The 19,401-nt window shown below is 46.0% G+C and overlaps 2 protein-coding genes across 4 annotated transcripts in view; one reads left to right on the top strand and one right to left on the bottom strand.

Annotated features, from left to right (window-relative positions):
- KDM1A (lysine demethylase 1A) overlaps positions 1–6,057 on the top strand; it is a 36,997-nt gene extending 30,940 nt beyond the window's left edge. Inside the window, exons 15-20 of the mRNA XM_083626961.1 lie at positions 956–1,088; positions 1,941–2,128; positions 2,783–2,897; positions 3,642–3,769; positions 4,438–4,584; positions 5,485–6,057. Of these exons, the coding sequence (XP_083483087.1) occupies positions 956–1,088; positions 1,941–2,128; positions 2,783–2,897; positions 3,642–3,769; positions 4,438–4,584; positions 5,485–5,670 (897 nt within the window). The 3' untranslated portion in view covers positions 5,671–6,057. The remainder of the gene's footprint in view (positions 1–955; positions 1,089–1,940; positions 2,129–2,782; positions 2,898–3,641; positions 3,770–4,437; positions 4,585–5,484) is intronic.
- A 745-nt stretch (positions 6,058–6,802) lies between these two features.
- The window catches only part of LUZP1 (leucine zipper protein 1), a 70,471-nt gene continuing 57,872 nt past the window's right edge, over positions 6,803–19,401 (bottom strand). For all 3 annotated transcript variants that reach the window (XM_083626869.1, XM_083626867.1, XM_083626868.1), the window contains exons 3-4: positions 13,720–13,918; positions 6,803–12,353 (exon numbers count right to left, since the gene is read on the bottom strand). In XM_083626869.1, the coding sequence (XP_083482995.1) occupies positions 13,736–13,918 (183 nt within the window). In that variant the 3' untranslated portion in view covers positions 6,803–12,353; positions 13,720–13,735. The remainder of the gene's footprint in view (positions 12,354–13,719; positions 13,919–19,401) is intronic.

Below are 19,401 nucleotides of genomic sequence, written 5' to 3'. Positions count from 1 at the left end.
GAATGTTGATTTTGCAAAATTCTTTTTTTAAAGTTATTTTGCAAATAATTATGTAAAGCACTGAAGTCCCAACCTTTGATCACCGAAAGTGCTCTTTCCAAATGTTTCCTCACAGGCACACACACTTTCTATGGCTTAGCAGTATGATTGCAGAATATACACAGCCCTGGCACCGTTTCTAAAATGCAGCTTTGAGACACAGTACACACTCAAATACAGACTGAAAACTCCACCTGCACTTTATTGGTTTCTTTTGCAACGTTGCCAACCATAGCAGATTAGATGCTACTTGGATTTTTTACTTCAGCATTCTGGTTTCCCCTGGGCTGGATGGAATGTTGCCTGGATCAGCTCCCCTATGCACACATGGTGGGGAATGAGAGAGCACCTTCCTCCCCACTTATCTGGTGCACCTTCAACACTACTGAATGTCCATGGTATAACATTCTTAAAAGGGATATATCCCAATAAAATCCAATAAGGAATATAGCCAATAAAATCTAACGCACTCAGGCCTAATCATGCAAATGATATTATATGAACTGACTATACAATCTGGGTACGGGAATTTATACTTAGCATGGCTTTTAAGAACGTTGTTCCCTTGTGTAGATGCTCACAGGTGAGACAAGCACACTGGGTGGGCAGGAAGGAAAGACGTGCTCCTGCTGCTGCAGCTGCTTCCGCCTTCCTAAGATATTCCTCCCTGATTTGGCTCAGCTTAGGCAATTTCCACTCTTTTCAGAATGCTCCCTGCTTTCCCCCAGAGAGACCCGTTCACTGCAAGTAGCCCAATGTTCTGTTTCACATAAGCAGTAGCCTTTCGTCATTTCCATCCGTGGGAATTTGTCACCACTTTTTGTCCATGGGCAACGTGAGGGGAATTCACCAGGACCAATTAATTGCCCTACAAATTCACTGATGGGACTTCTGAATCTCCCCCTCTCCATTTCAGGATGATGATTTTGAGTTCACAGGCAGTCATCTGACTGTGAGAAATGGTTATTCCTGTGTGCCCGTGGCTTTGGCTGAAGGATTGGACATTAAACTTAACACAGCCGTTCGGCAGGTTCGCTACACAGCCTCAGGTGAGCAAAACTTGCAGTCATCTATGATGGTCCCGTAGTTTTAAGGCTGCTGTTTGCTCACTACCTCCAGGGAAAGCCAGTGGATGGTGTTGCACCCACTAGTCATGTGCCTTCCGTCACTGTTTGGTGATGAAGGATATTGGAATGTTGACAAGGTCTCAGGATGTGATGTACATACATAGACAATGAAAGGGAGCGCCACAGCTTGAAAGTGGGTGTGACAAGGATGGGTGAGGTTTGTGGTGGACAAAGACACAAAGAGACCACAAATATTGTGGTTTGGGGGGAGTATATAGAGGAGAAGAGAGGCAGTTGAAACTGAGAAAGGGTGACAATTCAGGTATGAGGAGTCATGTCCAAAGATGTGAAGATAAATAGGGGCTGCTGTGGATGAGCTTGCATGGAATGAGGACAGCCAAAATTGGGAATAAGGGGAGATGTGCAAAAAAGACCTATAACTGGCTATCATTCAGTGGCTTCAGGGCAAAGACAATACAGTGCCAGTAGGAGAGTTTGGTTTGGAGAAGGGAGAGGCAGATTTGAATCCCAAGTTAGCTCTAATGTCCTAAGGTGGAATTGAGCAAGCAATTTTGCAGAGTGATTTTTGAGGCTCTTGGAGATGAGGATTGTGAAGCAGGTTGTACACAGGAAGGACCAATAGACATGATGCTAGGATTGTGAGCCGGCAGAATCTCAGTCTACCTAATATTCAGGAACTAAAAAAAAGGGTTACTAGTACTTTAAGATGTCTGAGCAGCCATTCTTTCACCCCTATAAACCTACCCAACAATACTAGCGATTTTCTTTCATGGCATTCTCTTCTCTCCCCCCCCTCCTTTTTCATTTTACCAGGATGTGAAGTGATAGCTGTCAACACCCGGTCCACTAGCCAGACATTTATTTATAAGTGTGATGCTGTTCTCTGTACCCTTCCCTTGGGAGTGCTGAAGCAGCAGCCTCCTGCTGTACAGTTTGTTCCTCCTCTTCCGGAGTGGAAGACATCTGCTGTGCAGAGAATGGGATTTGGAAACCTTAACAAGGTAGCTTGAAATGTACAAAAGTGGAGCAGTGGGGGGTGGGGTGGGCAGCAAAGAGCAATTACAGTAGCTATACCTTTACCTGCTGTGGATAGGTGGAAGCTTTCTTCCTCAATTCATTTCGGTGTTCCTTAGCTGAGAATAGAGCACAAAACCATTCATATATAGCTTTGCCTTTTTTGCTTCAGGCAGGGCCTGAGTAGTGCAATGTATACCACATGCTGAAGAAAATCATGCCCTAGAAGAGATGAATCAATTCCAGCAGCATTGAATCAGAAAGCTTAGCTTGCTTTCCACTTACACTTGATAGCGTACTGGGGGTGTCAATGAACGTTGGCTGGAAATCGGAGAAACACTTCCCGAAGCGAATGTATCTTACTCTTGTAGTCTGTTTCATATATATTAAAACATACATGTATGTCAGGGTCTGAAGTATTTTCTGAGTTTATTTTGTGAAAACACAAAACTTGTATATAGATTTCTTGTGACATGAAAGAAGGAGGGGAAATTATTTAAAGCACAGCTTGAAACTGGTGAGAAATGTAAAGTGCCCCCTTTCCCTTGCGATCCATGTGAAAAAGACAAGCGGCAGCAAATCTTAAAACGCTGAACCAGACCAGAGTCTTTCCTGAATCCTAACGTTTCCTTCCTTTTTAGGTTGTGCTGTGTTTTGACCGTGTGTTCTGGGATCCCAGTGTAAATTTGTTTGGTCACGTTGGCAGCACAACAGCCAGCCGAGGAGAGCTTTTCCTGTTTTGGAATCTTTACAAAGGTAGTTGGCACCAAAGCATGTAACTATTTTCATAGGCGCCTTTGGCTGAAATCCAAACTGTGGTGGTGGAGTTGGATGGAGTGGGACTCTGCCCAGCTCAAAAAAGCTCTGCCAGCCCTCAGGGGGACACCAGGGTTCTGCCGTCAAAATTGTGTGCTGAAGTACAGGAATCCCCTGCTCTGGGATAGGGCTGAGCTTGCCTGGCACCCACTAAATCCCGAGCCAGCCCTGTTGCTGTTAGCTGACTGCATTTGATCTGATCCAGCCCCCTGCCCCCTTGCTATGCCAGCTTCTGGTTGCATGTCTCACCATAGAAACTAAAAAACTATCAGTCCACCTTGCTCAGTGTTGCTCAATGTCACCGGCAGCAGCTCAGCTGGGCAGTGAGAAGTCTTTGCCTAGGCGATTTTGGTTGAAGTGAGCTCCCTTTTCTCACTTCTCAGTTGGAGACACTGCGTTTATTGTCAGAAGCAATATACATAACATAAGAAATTCCTGAGTGGTTAGAAATGACTCCTACTTGGCACCATCTTTGCCTTCTGTGCCCTCTTAAGATGATAAACTCTGTCTCCTTAAGAAACAAAAGCCATCAGTTTTTGTTTGGGTCTTTATCCCAGTGAGAAATTTTGTTATTTAGGCTGTTTGCCAGAGGACCTTAATAAAGCACATTCCTGTGCAGGATGAAACTAAAGCTATTTGGCTAGCGTTTGCGTTCTGCTGATGTCCCAATAATCTTTTCCACAGCACCAATTCTTCTGGCCTTGGTGGCAGGTGAAGCAGCCGGAATAATGGAGAACATCAGTGATGATGTCATTGTCGGGCGCTGTCTTGCAATTCTCAAGGGCATTTTTGGCAGCAGTGCTGTCCCTCAGGTATCAAATTGAGCTCTTTATACTTCCATATTCAGGTAGGTAGCCGTGTTGGTCTGACACAGTCAAAATATATATATATAAAATTGTTGAGTAGCACCTTAAGACCAACTAAGTTTGTTTCTGGTATAAGCATGCACACTTCTTCAATTCCATATGTTCAAGATCCTAGCCAACCTTACCTTTATCAGTGTGTGGCACAATATGAGCCTCTAGATACCACCTATAGCATGATCAAATTTTCCAGCTTCCTTAAAGGGATTTATGATTAGAAAAAGCCTTCCAACAGAGAAGGGCCATTTCTAAAATGAGAAAAGAGCCTAAACCCTATAGGTTAGGATTGTGTACTTTAGGCTGGCTACTGGCTGCAAAGAGAATCACTTCCGTAGGCTTTGTTTTCACCACCTGCTGCCCTCAGCTAGAACTGCTTGGACTCCTTTCCCTCACTCTGGATCTTCCTGCTTTCCATTCTGCAGACATGGGCCAACCTTGAAAGCATAGCTGACAGGAGAATAATTGGGCATTGCTTTCAGGGCTTTCTGTTACTTGCAGTTTTCCTCAGCCTAGGAAAAAAACCTGTGGGTATGTGTGCCTGCACACATCCTCCTAGTATCAGGGACTTCACGAAACGTTACACACTTGAGTAACCTCCCCCCCCCCTTTGTCCTCAGCCTAAGGAAACAGTAGTATCTCGTTGGAGGGCAGACCCGTGGGCCAGAGGATCCTATTCCTATGTAGCAGCTGGATCTTCAGGAAATGATTATGACTTGATGGCTCAGCCAATTACTCCGGGACCAGCCATTCCAGGAGCTCCCCAGGTGAGAACTGCATTCAGATTAGCACCAGGAAGCAGCAGGATCCTTTGACGTTGTACCACATTTTTTTCCTGGAACATTATAATTATAAGTTTATTTTTATTATTAATCTCATCCCACTTGGCTTCCCTGTCTAGCATGCAAGTAACATGGGAGGGAGCTGCTTTTTTTTCTTAATTACAAGTATCAGTACAACTCCTCATGAAAGCAACCATTTTACTTTTCTTCGGTTTTTTTTTGGGGGGGGAATCAAAAGGGAAGATCAAAAAACATTGCAACTTTGCTGGTTGTTAACATTGACTAGGAGCAACCCATAGCTGGGTGCTGTTCAGGCCATAGAAGGATCTGATGCCTGCCCTTTGGGCTCACTCTGCAGTAGGTATAAGGAATTATGAATAATGGGAATGAAGTAACAGTTCCCTCTTGCCACTCCCCACCCACCAAATGTGTGTGTTTGCAAACTCTAGAAAGGGACATGAGACTAAATTTAAGGTGCAACTTGGGAATTGGTCCTGCTATCTGCTTCTGAAACCAAGCAAGCGGCCTTACCCCAGTGCACTTGGGTCATTCTATTCAAGCACACACAGAGAAGTAAGTTTAAACCAGCTTGAGATGCTGAATATGTTGTTCAAGTGGCTAAATTTGCACTCTGCTTCCCTTTAGACCACAGGGAGGAAAACTGGTCCTCTGCCACATTGAAATGCCGAACACATTTCTTCTACTCTCTCTGTGGGCAATCCATATGGGATGCTTGATTCTGGGAAAAACAAATGATGAAATTACTCCCAGGCGTCACTTGGAGTGACAGCTTTTTAGGAAACCTTCCTTGTTTTGCAGGTATGCTATATTCAGCAGGTAAACTGGGGCTCTTGTAACATTGCCAATCTCTTATTTCTTTTCCAGCCAATTCCCCGCCTGTTCTTTGCAGGAGAACATACAATTCGCAACTACCCAGCGACTGTTCACGGAGCTCTGCTGAGTGGACTGAGAGAAGCTGGACGCATTGCAGACCAGTTTCTCGGTGCAATGTACACACTGCCTCGCCAAGCTACCCCTGTTGCAGCTGCACAGCAGGCTCCCGCCATGTAACAATGCAGTGGGTTATGAATGCCTTGCATGGACTCGTGATTAGAAGCAAGTGGCCTTCCTGGTCTGTAGCACTACCAATTATAAGGCGTAACCAGGAGTCAAAAGCATCGCCCCTGTTGAGCGGCCTTCCTAGACTTCAGTCGTCCAAGAACGCAGTTCCTGACTGCCACAGCAGCCTCGATTCTCTGGAGCGGTGCACCTTCTCCCCCAAATCCAGACTTCTGGTCTCTCTTGACAGAGATCTCTTTTGGTACAGATGCATTTTTGTTTGTTTCTTTCCAGGGTTTAGAACTCTTGTAAGTTAGCTGCTGTTAGTCACTAAGGTAAGATTGTCTTACGTGGGTTTTGTTTTGGGAAGCAAAAATAAAACTTCCTTTTTTATAAAAACACGGACAACAGAAACACAGTTTCTTTTCATTTTGAGTATGTTGCAGGATGCAATGCCCTACTCTCTGCTATATGCAACTAAAAAGTTACAGATTAGATGCCAGTTAAGGATCCTCACAGATGTGAGGGGAAATGGCTGAGTAACTCAAGGCGCTTAGAATGGGTACTTGGAGGAGGCACATTGAATCTGGGACAGTTACAGATAAATGATGGTTCTTGCTAGGAAGCTAAAAGGGTGGAATCAGTTTTGGTGCAGGCAAAGTATGTGCTGGGATTTGGTACTAAGTAAGGGGATATTCAAAGGCCAGGACAAGGAAGAACAAAATTGGAGGACACCAAGGACCGAGAAACTATATTTATACTTGTTTTGTAGTGAGATTCCACTCTCCTGGCCAGGCTCTGAATCCTGTGTTTCGTGGCCCAGTGTCTCATCCAGTCCTGTCTTCATTTGACAGGGTTGCCAGAGGTACCTGATATGCACAAAGGCAGGTTTTCTTCTAAATCCTATTCTATTATTGGGCTTAATTTCAGGGACAAAAATAGTATTGTGCAGGTCCAAAAAATGCCTGAAAAAGTGCTAACTATTTAGCAACCATGTGGATCTTGAACAAGTCAATGCAGTTCTCTGTACTTACGAGCTGTTGCCAAAACACTGTGGGTGGGGAATGCAAAATTGGCTGGGCTTTTTTCTTCTTCACAAAAAGCAAAAAGTTTTTTCCATCTCAAAGCAATTCACACATTTGAGTAACATACAAATAGTTTTATTGATTAAGTACTGTAGAACAGACAGCATTAGTCAGAAGATAACATGCGGACAAATGTTTGCATTTAAACGTAGCATGCAGACTTGTTGCTCTGTGACTAGCAGGCTAGCACCACCTGCTGTCCCATGTGCAGGCAGGTTTGGGAGGTGAAAGAGCAGGGCCTTTCCCCAGCTGAACATACTAGCACCACAGTGCTTCCTTTTGAGTCAGGAGTGGAGTGATTGGGACAGTGCTGGTAGCTTCCTGGGCTCTGGAGGGCTGGCAAATGAGGATCTCTGAACACATTTTGCTAAAAATTGCACTTGCTTTCTCTTAACCTGAAAGCGAGGGAATGTTAAGGCAGGAGATGCTCATCTGCCTGCAAGCACACCATGTCAGGATTCGACAATCCCTTTCCACCCAGTCTTAACATTAGCAAGTAGAAAAAATATATTTTCATCTCTTAAAAATACATTCCACACAATCTGAAGGATTCTCAAGTGTTTATAAATGGCAGGAAGACCGGCGTGCCTTCCCCCTTGTGCAGACGTGGAAGGAGTAGACTGTACTCCCAACAGCCACAGAAAGGTTGAGCAAATCCTTTGGTCTCTAGCCAAGAGGAAAGAGAAAGGGGAGGAAGGATGTGGGCCCTGCACTGCAGTACCTTCACCACTTTATCCCTCTTTGGATATAAAGTTGGGGTTTCAACTGAAGCAGCAAGATCTTTTGTGGGGTTGTCTTCCACTGATGCCCAGGGTAGAGGGGTGGCATCATGTAAGCCTCTCTCATCTCATATACACATTTTGAGAAGGGAAAATGTCAATTCCAAAAAGCCTGTGAGACAATAAATGTCCTGGCTGCTTGCATACATATGGGTCCCTTCTGACAAATCTATGGCTAAAACTCTAGGTTCTTGGCACTCTTGACATCTTGTCGTAAAACCAGAGCTGCACGAATGGCCTGAGGAGGTATGGCGTTACCTTACACTGGGCTGGCCTACCCAAGTATTGTCAATGGACTGGCTCTCTTGCAAGGCCTTGTGAATCCAGGACTGTCTGCATGCAAATCATCTGTTCTACCACTATGGTCTCTCTCTGGCTTTTCATCGGAGAAGCGGTTCTGCTTTTTGCAATGAAGGGAGGTGAAGGAGCAGATCTTACTAGGCTATGCAACATTGTGCGGGCTGTACATGAGGGCAATTCTGACCTCCAGTTGGAAGAAGTTGCTTTTTTTTTGTTTCTCGACATAAAAAGGAATAATCACATGCAGCACATATAATTACAACACTGGAATTGTTTTTTGTTTTGTTTTATACACACAAATTTTCAGCATTAGAAAGTCCCTGGGGGATTCCTACTGTATTTATATGCTACAGTTAAAACAAAAATTAACTTGCCAAAATGCTGGCAAATATTTACAAATACACTTTACAGCTGTTTATTTTTAAAGTGTGCAACTTGAGCCAAACAGTCTCTTGTTTCCTGAACTCACCACTGCTAGTTCAATAATACAATCAGCTCCTATTGCACTCAGGGTTAAGGTCTCCTTAGGGTTCTGTCATCCTTTTTTATGGGGCCATCAATAAAATAACCCCCAACCGATACTGTAACGGATATTTACATTCATTCCTTATGCTTAGTGAAATGTAAGACTATCAACAGACCCCAGGCCTGAAAAACATAAAAGGGGGGGGGTGTCCTCTGCCCTGAAGCAATAAACTAGCTAAAATAACTCTGGGCAAATTCATTTCTCTTTTACGGGGAGGTGGGGGATCCATAATGTGCCTTCAGAAAGGAGGCAGCAACCTCATCCATCAAGCCCTATTGCCGAAGCTGAGGCAGATTCCTTGGTTAAGCAAGGCCAGGTGTTACTGTTATAAAAGCTTCCTATCTAATCTGAAGGGGTTGGGGGCTCTTCCCAGCTGCTCAAGTATGTTCTAGGAATGTGGAACCTGTGGCCTTCCAGCAAGTTGACTCACAACTCCCATCAGCCCCACCCAGGATGGTGGTCAAACTCTAGCTGGAGGGCTCACAACGCCCCCCATCTAGGGAACAAAGGCCTAAGACACAGATAACTGGTTCCTTTAAGTTTTCCCTTTTTGTAAAAACCAGCTGTATCAGTGCAGCTTTCAGAGGTGCTATCAGCCTAGGAACAAGGGACACTTGCCCTCATCCTTCTGTGTCTGGCTCAAATGCCAAACCCTTTATTCTTGGGCGACTTTTACTTGGACCCAGATACCTAGCTTTCTGACCCTGAGCACTCAAGTCCTGGAGAAAGTGTCGTTCAGAACGATCTGCGTGTAGGGTTAAACTTGTGAACGCATTAGTCATGCAGAAAATAGTTTCAAATTCAAGTGAATAATCTCTAGCTCTTATGGTAAATGGAGTGTTCAGAAGGGGTGGAGCATTTTCCAGATCCTGTGAGAAGTTTGGAGTGTTGAATGTGGACAAGCCAGCTTTCCAACAGGGGGGAAAAAATTACCTGGGTTGTTGGGGCTTCTTTTGCACCAGAAAATCAGGCAGGGCGTTCTAAGGGCACTCAAAGTGTCACTGCTTTGAACAGGCACAATGAAAATGGCTCCAATTTCATCATGCAGAGGAGGGGCAATGTCCATTAAGGCTGCATTCCTAAGTATAATTACAGATAAACAAGTCCAAGAGGAACTTATTTTCATATAAATACGTTTCAGTAAGGGGCTATTTTATCACTTAATGAGCTAGTGGTCTTGGAGCTGGTGCACGTCACAGGAAATTCTAGGCATTTATGACCCAGCCAAACAAACGGCTCAGATAGCAACACCCCCCTCCCCATTGGTTGGTGGCTTGCTTTAATTTTCAAGTAGGCTGAGATCCAACATCAGCGTTGAATTGAACTTTTCAGGTGCTAAAGTGCTTTCTTGAATCAACTACGACATGGCTTTAAAAATTTTTTTTTAGCAAAAACAATCACCATCCTACTTTGGATTAAATCACAGCCCGCCGTTGAACGCTAGACGGGCACCATCTGAGCATAACGGGGTGCATCAGTTCAAAATGGCTGCTTACAGATCAGTTATTGCTCAGACCTTTATGTAAACAGACTACCCATCAATGGAAGCAAGCTAAAATCTGTGAATTGGCCCCCCCAGGGAGAGGCCTGTAATTAGTGAATGAAAGTGGGACCACAGATATGCTGTGATTCTATCACAAAGAGACGGGAGCATGAAACACAAGGTTCTAGACCTCAACACTGAAAATATGCGTGAAAGAGCGTGGGCAATACTTGAGATGATCTCATTGTTTGGCTTCTGTGCCTTCCCCAGTCCACTGACATGCGGGAGAGCATGTGAAAATGTGAATGATGCATACAAGTTGCAGAAGTTAACTTTTGTTAGCACAGTTCGGGTAATAATTATTTTTAAAAGATGGTGCACACCCTTCTGCCCACCTCTGTGAGAAATCAGTACGTAACAATGGTGGCTTTTATAGCATTGCTAGCCAAACTCAGGGGCATGTAAACTTATTCTTAGAACACTCAGGCTTCAAGGTCCTCCTGAAGCTTGTGAACACTTTTAACCACTTGGTCCGATAAATGGCACCATTGTCCGCCTTCTGTGCCTCTCACATCTGAATCAGTTAAAATACGTTTTTTAAAACCTTTGGCTGAATTAAAAACTGTTGGGTAAAGGATAGAGTAGGAACCACAGCAAACCTCAGTTATTTCTAAAGGTTCACAATGTGTGTGTTTTTTTTAAAAAAGGCAAAGTAGTGAATTCAGGGTGTTTTTTCCGTAAGCCAGGTTTTCCATCTGAAACCCTGGAAGCCTAGCCTGGAAGCTCTTGGCTTTTCAACAGTCGTAGGCCTCCCCTAACTGTGCATGTGTGAACTCCGGGCAGAATGAATGCGCTTTATGCACCAAACCCATGTGGCGATGCATTGCTAATGCACATTAAACTCTCTACCTAACTTTTAAAACATTGTTGTGTTCCCAATTCCTTTTCATGGGGAGTGAAACTGAGCTGCCTCCTCCTTAAGTCTGACTGGATTATCTCTGCTTGGAGGGAGAGTGGCGGGGGCACTGTTCCGCGAGGGAACAGTGCTGTCCAATCTGCCACCAAATGGATACCTAGAAAGGCCTGGCAGGGGAGGTGGGTACAAAACACTTACGTTTACAGCAGCATCTAAGCCTTATGTGCCAAATGCATGGGGGAAGACTGAGAAGACTAGGCCAAGGTGAACAGCTGCCGTGGCACTGGTGGGGGGTCCAACGTTCTGTCTGCTGACTCGGGTGCAGAAGAGGGCAATCGCTGTGTCTCTGGATGAGTCTCCGCTGGTCCCTTTGCCCATGCAAGTGAAGAGTGAGGTAGCAGAAATAAAGGAATAACACCCCCCCAGATATGTTGAGGTGCTGAACAAAGGAGCCTCTTCTTCCCCACTTCTCTGAGCAGGTTGTGCCAAATGCCCCGTGGCCGCCCCAGTCCTGAGGTGTGTTGTAGCCCACACTGAGGCCTCAGGCTGTTAGTTCAAGTAATGCGCCACAGGCTCTTCCAAGCAAGCAAGGCCCCACGGAGCACTCCGCCTCCTTTGGCTGACAATGACAATGGGCTCAGGGTGTCGGCGAGGTTTCTTGCTCCGCCTGATTTGAGTCCAGCCAGAGTTTGGATCCTGCGAGGCTTGCGGGCAAGGAAGGAAGCGAAGGCAAGAACTCAAGCGCTTGGGGAGGGAAGGGGCTGCTTCCTCAGCACGCAGCCTGCAGAGCGGGAGATGGGCGAAAATCTTGGATGTCATGCTTATTGCTTATGTGTCAGGCTCAGGCAGAAGTACTTGCAAATGGCCAAGCCATTGCAGTGCAGGTATGCTGCGAGAGAGCTATGGCTGGTGGGAAGCAATGGCCTTGGAGTGCGGTTCCTGGAACTGTGTCATTCCCCTCCCCGCACCATCCTTTCTGGAGCGGCATCTCAGAGAGTACTTGCGGCACACGGAAACCAGCTTCAATGTAAACTTCTTTCAGAAGATGGAACAGCAAAAATCCGGCGAGGAACGGAAATTCTCAACGTGCCATTCTGGGCTCTTGAGATCCAGCAAGCAGGTGCATCTGGGGCAGTTCTCGCTTCTTGCAGTGGTTACCAACACTCACCCGCACACACAAAACCACACCTCTTGCTTCTCCAGGAAAAAGCGCGGCAGATGGCAGAGGTCAAGGCTGTTCGCCTCAAAGGTTTGTCCAACCTGATCCAAAGTTATTGGGTACCTCCTGGAGAGATGCAGAGCCGTTCACCAGCCATGGGTTACCATTGATTCAAGCTCAATAAGATTTCAGAGTGGGATTCCCCTGAGCGAAGTGTCTGCAGCCTCCTCCAGGGAGGAGAAGGAAAACACAAAGCCACCTTTTAAAAAATAAAAAAATAAAATCCACCCAAGGCTAGTGGGCAGAAAGGACCTTGAGCACTGAAGGGGTTAAAAGTCAGGCACTGTACATGTCCCTGTGTTGGACTGGCTGCAGGGAAGAGACCAGTGTAGGGATGAAGAATGAAGCTCAGCTTCTGGAGGTCATGCAGCTGGAGGGGGAAAGACCCTAGGGAGAGAGAGAGAGAAAGTCACTACGTTAAGTTGCAGGATCACAGGCAATAATTCTTTTTCACAGATCACTATTGCTTTGCTCTTCTTGGTCTGCACAGTCACACCTATGGGGGTGGGAAGGAGAGGACTGCAGGGTCAGATCAAATCCCCATCTAGTCCATCTAGCATCGTTTTCACAATGGCCAACCAGAAGGGAAGCCTGGAAGAAGGACCTGAACACAACAGCGCACTTGTGACTCCCAGTAAATATGGGTCGTGGGTGGCGCTGTGGTCTAAACCACTGAGCCTCTTGGGCTTGCCGATCAGAAGGTCAGCGGTTCGAATCCCCATGATGGGGTGAGCTCCCGTTGCTCTGTCCCCGCTTCTGCCAACCTAGCAGTTTGAAAGCATACCAGTGCAAGTAGATAAATAGCCGGGAAGGTAAACGGTGTTTCTGTGCGCTCTGGTTTCCATCATGGTGTTCCGTTGCGCCAGAAGCGGTTTAGGCATGCTGGCCACATGACCCGGAAAGCTGTCTGTGGACAAACACTGGTTCCCTTGGCCTGAAAGCAAGATGAGCGCAGCAACCCCATAGTTGCCTTTGACTGGACTTAACCGTCCAGGGGTCCTTTACCTCCTCCCCGTTTTTTACTCCCAGTAAATGTTATGCTTAAACAGACTGCATACATTTGCAGGCCCAATTCAAAGTTCCAGCTCTAAACTACAAAGCCTTTTTACAGATTGGGATCCCAATATCTCAGGGAACATTTCTCCCAGTATGCATTGATCTCTTGGACCCTTATGTAATTATCTGAGCCTTCCTCTTCATGTCTACTCCAGGAGAAGTACAGAAGGCTGCCAAGAAAGAGGGACTTGCCAGGAGTGGCCCCTCCGACTGTGGATTGCTCTCCCCAGAAGGCCTGCCTGGCATCAACCTTGCAATTCTTTTCAGTGGTAGGTTAAGATTTACCTCTAGGTGGTTTGCTAGTTTTTGTTACTAGCTGTTTTGATGGTGATTATGCTAATGTTTGTGCGGGTGGTTGGAGGTTTTCAGTTATTTGAAGTTGTGGTCAGTTTGTTCATGGTTTCCTGAAATGGAATCCATTTTTATACGACTTCTGTCCTACACAAACCACCTTGAGATCGCACGGCATGAAGCCATACATGGAGCAATACATGATCATTCATTATCATCACCATTCATGGAAAGCCTGAGACATTTTTGCATATGCAGGGAGACTTCGATCAGATGCTTTCAAGCAAGTGGTTTGCATGCTGCCCCGTCCAACTTGAGCACATGGCTGAGATGACACAGTCAGGCACTACCCATAAGAGGACAAAGTGGGAACAAGGACCTCTTCTTTAAAACAACACAAACCTACCTCAACATCAAGAGGCTCAGTTGTCTTCTGAGCAGCCTTTGGTCCAACGCCTCCGCTCCTCAGCCTTGCTGTCCGACAGCTGGCGTGTGGCCTCCAGCCTGGCGTCTGGCCTCTTCCTCGGTGTGTCAGCCCGGGCAAGCTGCTCAGAGGAGCCAAACGGTTTTCTTCTGGAACTGGGAACAAAATCTTTGTTTTCCTCCTGTACCAGAACCGGGAAAAAGGTTGGGTGCTTTAATATGATGGAGCCTCGCAGGAGTTGCTTCCAGACACAGAGTCTGGGTAAAGCCATCGAGCCCTCCCCTCTCACTTCCCCCAGGGTGAGTTTTCCCTCCCCAAAGCCCGACTCCGTGGCTTGGTAGGAAGGCTGTGAGCTTTTCTAAAAACATAAGCCACACAGTCCCCAAGTCTCCCTCTCCAGCCCTGCTTTCCCTTTTGGTCAGCAGCCACAGGGCTCTCTCATTTCCTTTCTTCTCGTTGCAGCTAGGATATCAATAGTGGGAAAGTGAGAAACATCCTCAGCCCCCTCCACCGAAAACTGGTACCAGGCGTATTTGATGTCTGGCTTTGATGGAGAAACTTACTCATAATTTGAGACTGGCCAAAGGCCAAGCTAAACCAGACACGTTGGAAAATGTGCGGTTTCCATTTCTGACTTTTATTAATTCCACCTCCAAAGGTCTGAAGCCCTCTGCTCTGTATGCTGGCTTCACCATTTTCTTGTTCTGTATTTGGCACACTGGCTTTGTAGCCCCACCTGCCATGTATCTTAATTCACGGGGGGTGGGGGAGAATGAGATCTGCATTTGTTCAATTGTACTTTACTGATCTTTTGTTGATCTTGGAGGAAAAATTGCAAAAATGGTCTAAAAAGCAAAAGAAACAAGGAAGGGTAGCAGCGGCCAGCAAGCAGCCTCCTCTCATTGCCTTCCAGTGGACTTAGAAATGCCTATCTGCGCAAACACATTGTTGAGACACGGAAGTTAAGAACTGCTGCAGCACTCACAGAGTCAAGGTGCACTTCCTGGGCCAGCAAATAGGAGAGAAATAGGAAGATCAAAACATAATAATACTAATAATAGTTGTTGCAGCATGTATATCACACCTTTTTCTGCAAGGAGCTCAAGGTGGCAAACTTGTTTCTCCCCTCACCTCATTAAATCAACAACAACCCTGTGAGGTAGGTTGGGTTGGGAGGCAGTGACTGGCCCCAAATCACCCAGCCAGTTTCATGGCCGCATGGGGATTTGAACCCTAGTCTCTCAGGTGCCAGTCCAACCAGCGTACCAATGAACCGCTCTGGGCATAACAGTCTGACAATTTACAATTTATGAAGTGGTCCAATATTTCCCTCCCTCCCTTTCTTTTTTTTAAAATCATCTTCAACTTCTTTGGAGCACCTAGTAAGTGAAGCACAGCACCACGTGCAGAAAATGTCTTTTAAAATGCTCTAGGAAGCAACCTAGGGACGCGGGTGGCACTGTGGGTTAAACCACAGAGCCTAGGACTTGCCAGTCAGAAGGTCAGCGGTTCGAATCCCCGTGACGGGGTGAGCTCCTGTTGCTCAGTCCCTGCTCCTGCCAACCTAGCAGTTCGAAAGCACGTCAAAGTGCAAGTAGATAAATAGGTACCGCTCCGGCGGGAAGGTAAACGGCGTTTCCGTGCGCTGCTCTGGTTCGCCAGAAGCGGCTTAGTCATGCTGGCCGTATGACCCGGAAGCTGTACGCCGGCTCCCTCAGCCAATAAAGCCAGATGAGCACCACAACCCCAGAGTCGGCAACGACTGGACCTAATGGTCAGGGGTCCCTTTACCTTTACCAAGCAACCACACATCATATTGGGCAGGCCCCCTCCTGGGGTATTGAAAGGAGAAAAAGATGTACAGTACCTTTTAGGGGCCTTGTATTGAGGGGGAAAGGTGGCTGCCTCCATAAATTCAAAAGGGGCAGCAATCTTTTTCTCAGGAGGGCATTCTGCAGGGTGGATAACAATAACCAAAATTTCCCTGCAATTTCACTTCTTACAAAAGACGGAACTGCCAGAAGGCCCTCAGAGCTAGACCTTGGTGTCCAGGCTGAATGATGGAGGTAGAGATGCACCTTCAGGTATACTGGGCCAAAGCCATTTAGGGCTTTAAAGGTCAACATCGACACTTTGAATTGTGCTCAGAAACGTACTGGGAGCCAATGTAGATCTTTTAGGACCGGTGTTATGTGGTTCCAACAGCCACTCCCAGTTGCCAGTCTAGTAGCCACATTCTGGACTGGCTGTAGTTTCCAAATCACCTTCAAAGGCAGCCTCATGTAGAGCGCACTGCAGTAGTCCAGATGGGACTTTGTTGGGGTGTGCGTTAAAAATAATAATAATAATAATAATAATAATACTGCACTTGCAGGCTACCACCAGCAGAGGGAACTACAGCACAAGGCCGAGCTTTAATTTCAAGCTGGTATTATTCAAGTAGGGGCAGTAGCCAAACCCAGAAACGTTCAAAAATCATTCCGTATGCGTCCCTCAGAATCACATGTCCTTTAAAACAAAAAGTGCATGCACGCACGCACTTTTAATTGTTGCCTTCTGCTTCCTTGAGCATTCGGAAGGCTGTGCGCTTGAGGTCTGCAAAGTCTTCGCTCTACCCGAAATCATCTCCGTGTTATGAATGTTTCGCTGATTATATTATTCGAACAAATGGCTATCACCAGAAAGGGAAGACCCTCCCTAATGTCAGGGCTTTCCCATTTCCAATTTTTCCTGTACACACGCACACAGGTGGACAAAAGCAACAGGATTTGATTCTCATCTTCCATGTGTTCAAGAGACAGCTGCGAAACAAGAGGTCGTCACTTAGGAACATAGGAAGCTACCTGATACTGAGTCAGGCCAGTATCCCCAGCTTTTTAGGGGAAGCGGACAATCTCAGCAGTACCTGGAGATGCTGGGGACTGAACCCGGGACCTTCTGCATGCAAAGCACGTGTTCTACCACTGAGCTATGGCTCCTCTGTTAAAAGCTTTTGTTCAGGAAAATGGCACAGAAGTGAGTGGAACTACGCGGCATTTTGGTAACAATCAAACTGGAATGTGATTTGTCAAGCTGCCTGGTCTTAGTAATCTGCACTATTGTGACAGTACTTTAAACGGTCATGATTTCCACCAAAGCATCTTGAGAGCTGTAGTTTGTTTAGGACAGTGGGAGTTCTTAAAAGGTAAAGGGAGCCCTGACCATTAGGTCCAGTCGCGGACGACTCTGGGGTTGCGGCACTCATCTCGCTTTACTGGCCGAGGGAGCCGGCGTACAGCTTCCGGGTCATGTGTCCAGCATGACTAAGCTGCTTCTGGCAAACCAGAGCAGTGCATGGAAACGACATTTACCTTCCCGCCGGAGTGGTACCTATTTATCTACTTGCACTTTGACGTGCTTTCAAACTGCTAGGTTGGCAGGAGCAGGCCCGAGCAACGGGAGCTCACCCCGTCACAGGGATTCGAACCGCCGACCTTCCGATCAGCAAGCCCTAGGCTCTGTGGTTTAACCCACAGCGCCACACGTGTTCTTAGGAGACCTCTATTCCCCTCCCTCATAGAACTACAATTCCCAGAGTTTCCTGGGAAGAGGGACTGTTAAACCACACTGACAATTGTAGCTCTGTGAAGGGAAAAGGGATATATCCTAACAAGAGAGTCAGCAAGAGATTCCCCCGCTTAAGATCTTCCAAAAAAACTTTTGGTATATCTCAGTGTCTTTTGCAGCTCCTAAGATACAAATTTCTTAAAAAGGGATAAAACTCAACAAATAAATCCCAGGGCATGACTTTGAAGGGATACGATGCAGCAACTTTGCTGAAGCTAAGCAGGGCTGGGTCTGGATGAAAGACCCCCGTGGATCAGAGAATCGTGGCGTTGGAAGGGACCCTAAGGGTCATCTAGTTCAACTCCCTGCAATGCAGGAATCTCAACGAAAGTATCCGTGGCAGAAAGAAAGGAAAGCTATAAATGAAATACCATATTGGCCCGAATATAAGCCGCACTCAAATGTAAGCCGCACCTTTAAAATTGGGGGGGGGGGGGGAGAAAAAAAGAAAAAATACCCATAAGGTTGTGAAAGAAGCCGCACTTTAACTTTTCAATGTCAGAATTTGGGGGGAAAGTGAGGCTTATATTCAGGCCAATACGGTAAATGAAATCCTTCAGTAGCCAATGCTGATTGCGCTTTATGCTCATGATTCAAGTTGTTCTGAGATTGATCAGTTTCCTGTTGAGCTATATAATGCACTGTCGTTAGACCCATTTTCCTATCGTTGATTAATCCGCAGATAACGCCCTTGTAAGCTGGGCGATTAAGACTCTTGTTACACTATATTTGCTAATGATTTTGAAATACGTTTACTTGTGTATCAGTGTATCCTTAATGCACTTATATTTCCGTGTACTTTTTTTTTTGGTCCATGCATTATGTATATATGAGGTGTCGCTGTGGTTGTTTTTCATTTCCACTGTCAGCAGGTGTTTAAGTTTGAGAAACGATATATATCTCCTACCTGTGACAGTATTGGGGCAATGGAAGGAACTGCCTAGGAGAGTCACAGGATATTTATAGCGCAGGTGTAAAAGAGCACAGAGAGGCAGCAGAGCTGATTTGGATTGAATAAGTGCTTCCTGCCTTGCTGCATTCTAAATTTAAGGTGCCAAAAGTGTAAGAAGGGTTTAAAATTTCATTTCTCACTGACATGGTTCCTATTAGCACTGTAAATACTGCCTACATAATTTATTTTTAACAGATGGGATGGGAAGTGCTGCAGTCTGGAATGCTTCTGTTCAGTCACGCCCTCTTCCAGGAAACTCCATTCCACACACAAACACACCCCCATAGTTTTGTGTGAACACCCAACAAACGGCCGGTCGTTATTCTGTGCCCAGTGGTGGGGTGGTTTTTTTACATTCTTCTCTTCTTCAATTGAACTTATAACCCCAAGGCCCATTGATTTCAGTGAAACCTAGGCACACTTTGGGCTGGTTAAGACAAGCCCCCCTTCACATATTAGTCACGTGATGGGAGATCACGTGATTACAGGGCCTTGGGACTGCACTGCCACCACGGCTGAAGCAAAGCTCCCCTTGGCTCTACCTGTCTGAAGCAAGAAAGCCTATATGCATAAAAGTCTACATTTTGAATACCATTCTGATCGCCTCGCCTCAAAAAGGATATATTTAGAGTTGGAAAAGGTTCAGGAAAGAGCAACCAGAATTATCAAGGGATGGAGCAACACTTCTGGGCTGCATCAACAGAAGTATAGTGTCCAGATCAAAAGAAGTAAGAGTACCCACTCTATTCTGCCTTGGTAAGACCACACCTGGAAGACTATGTCCAGTTCTGGGCACCACAGTTTAAGAAGGATGTTGACAAGCTGCAATGTGTGCCAAGGAGGGCAACCAAGATGATCAAGGGTCTGGAAACCATGCCTTATGAGGAACGGTTGAAGGAGCTGGGTATGTTTAGCCTGGAGAAGAGGAGACTAGGAGGAGATATGATAGCCATATTCAAATATATTAAGGGCTGTCATATGGAGGAGGGAGCATGCTTGTTTTCTCCTGCTATGGAGGGTAAGACTCGAACCAATGGCTTCAGGTTGCAAGAAAGGAGATTCTGACTAAACATTCAGAAAAAACTTTCTGATGGTAAGAGCTGTTT

Source organism: Podarcis filfolensis (assembly GCF_964270895.1).
Source record: "Podarcis filfolensis genome assembly, chromosome: 8".
Classification (NCBI taxonomy): domain Eukaryota; kingdom Metazoa; phylum Chordata; class Lepidosauria; order Squamata; family Lacertidae; genus Podarcis; species Podarcis filfolensis.
Note: the sequence above shows the minus strand (reverse complement) of the source record. Positions and strands in the feature narration are given on the sequence as shown.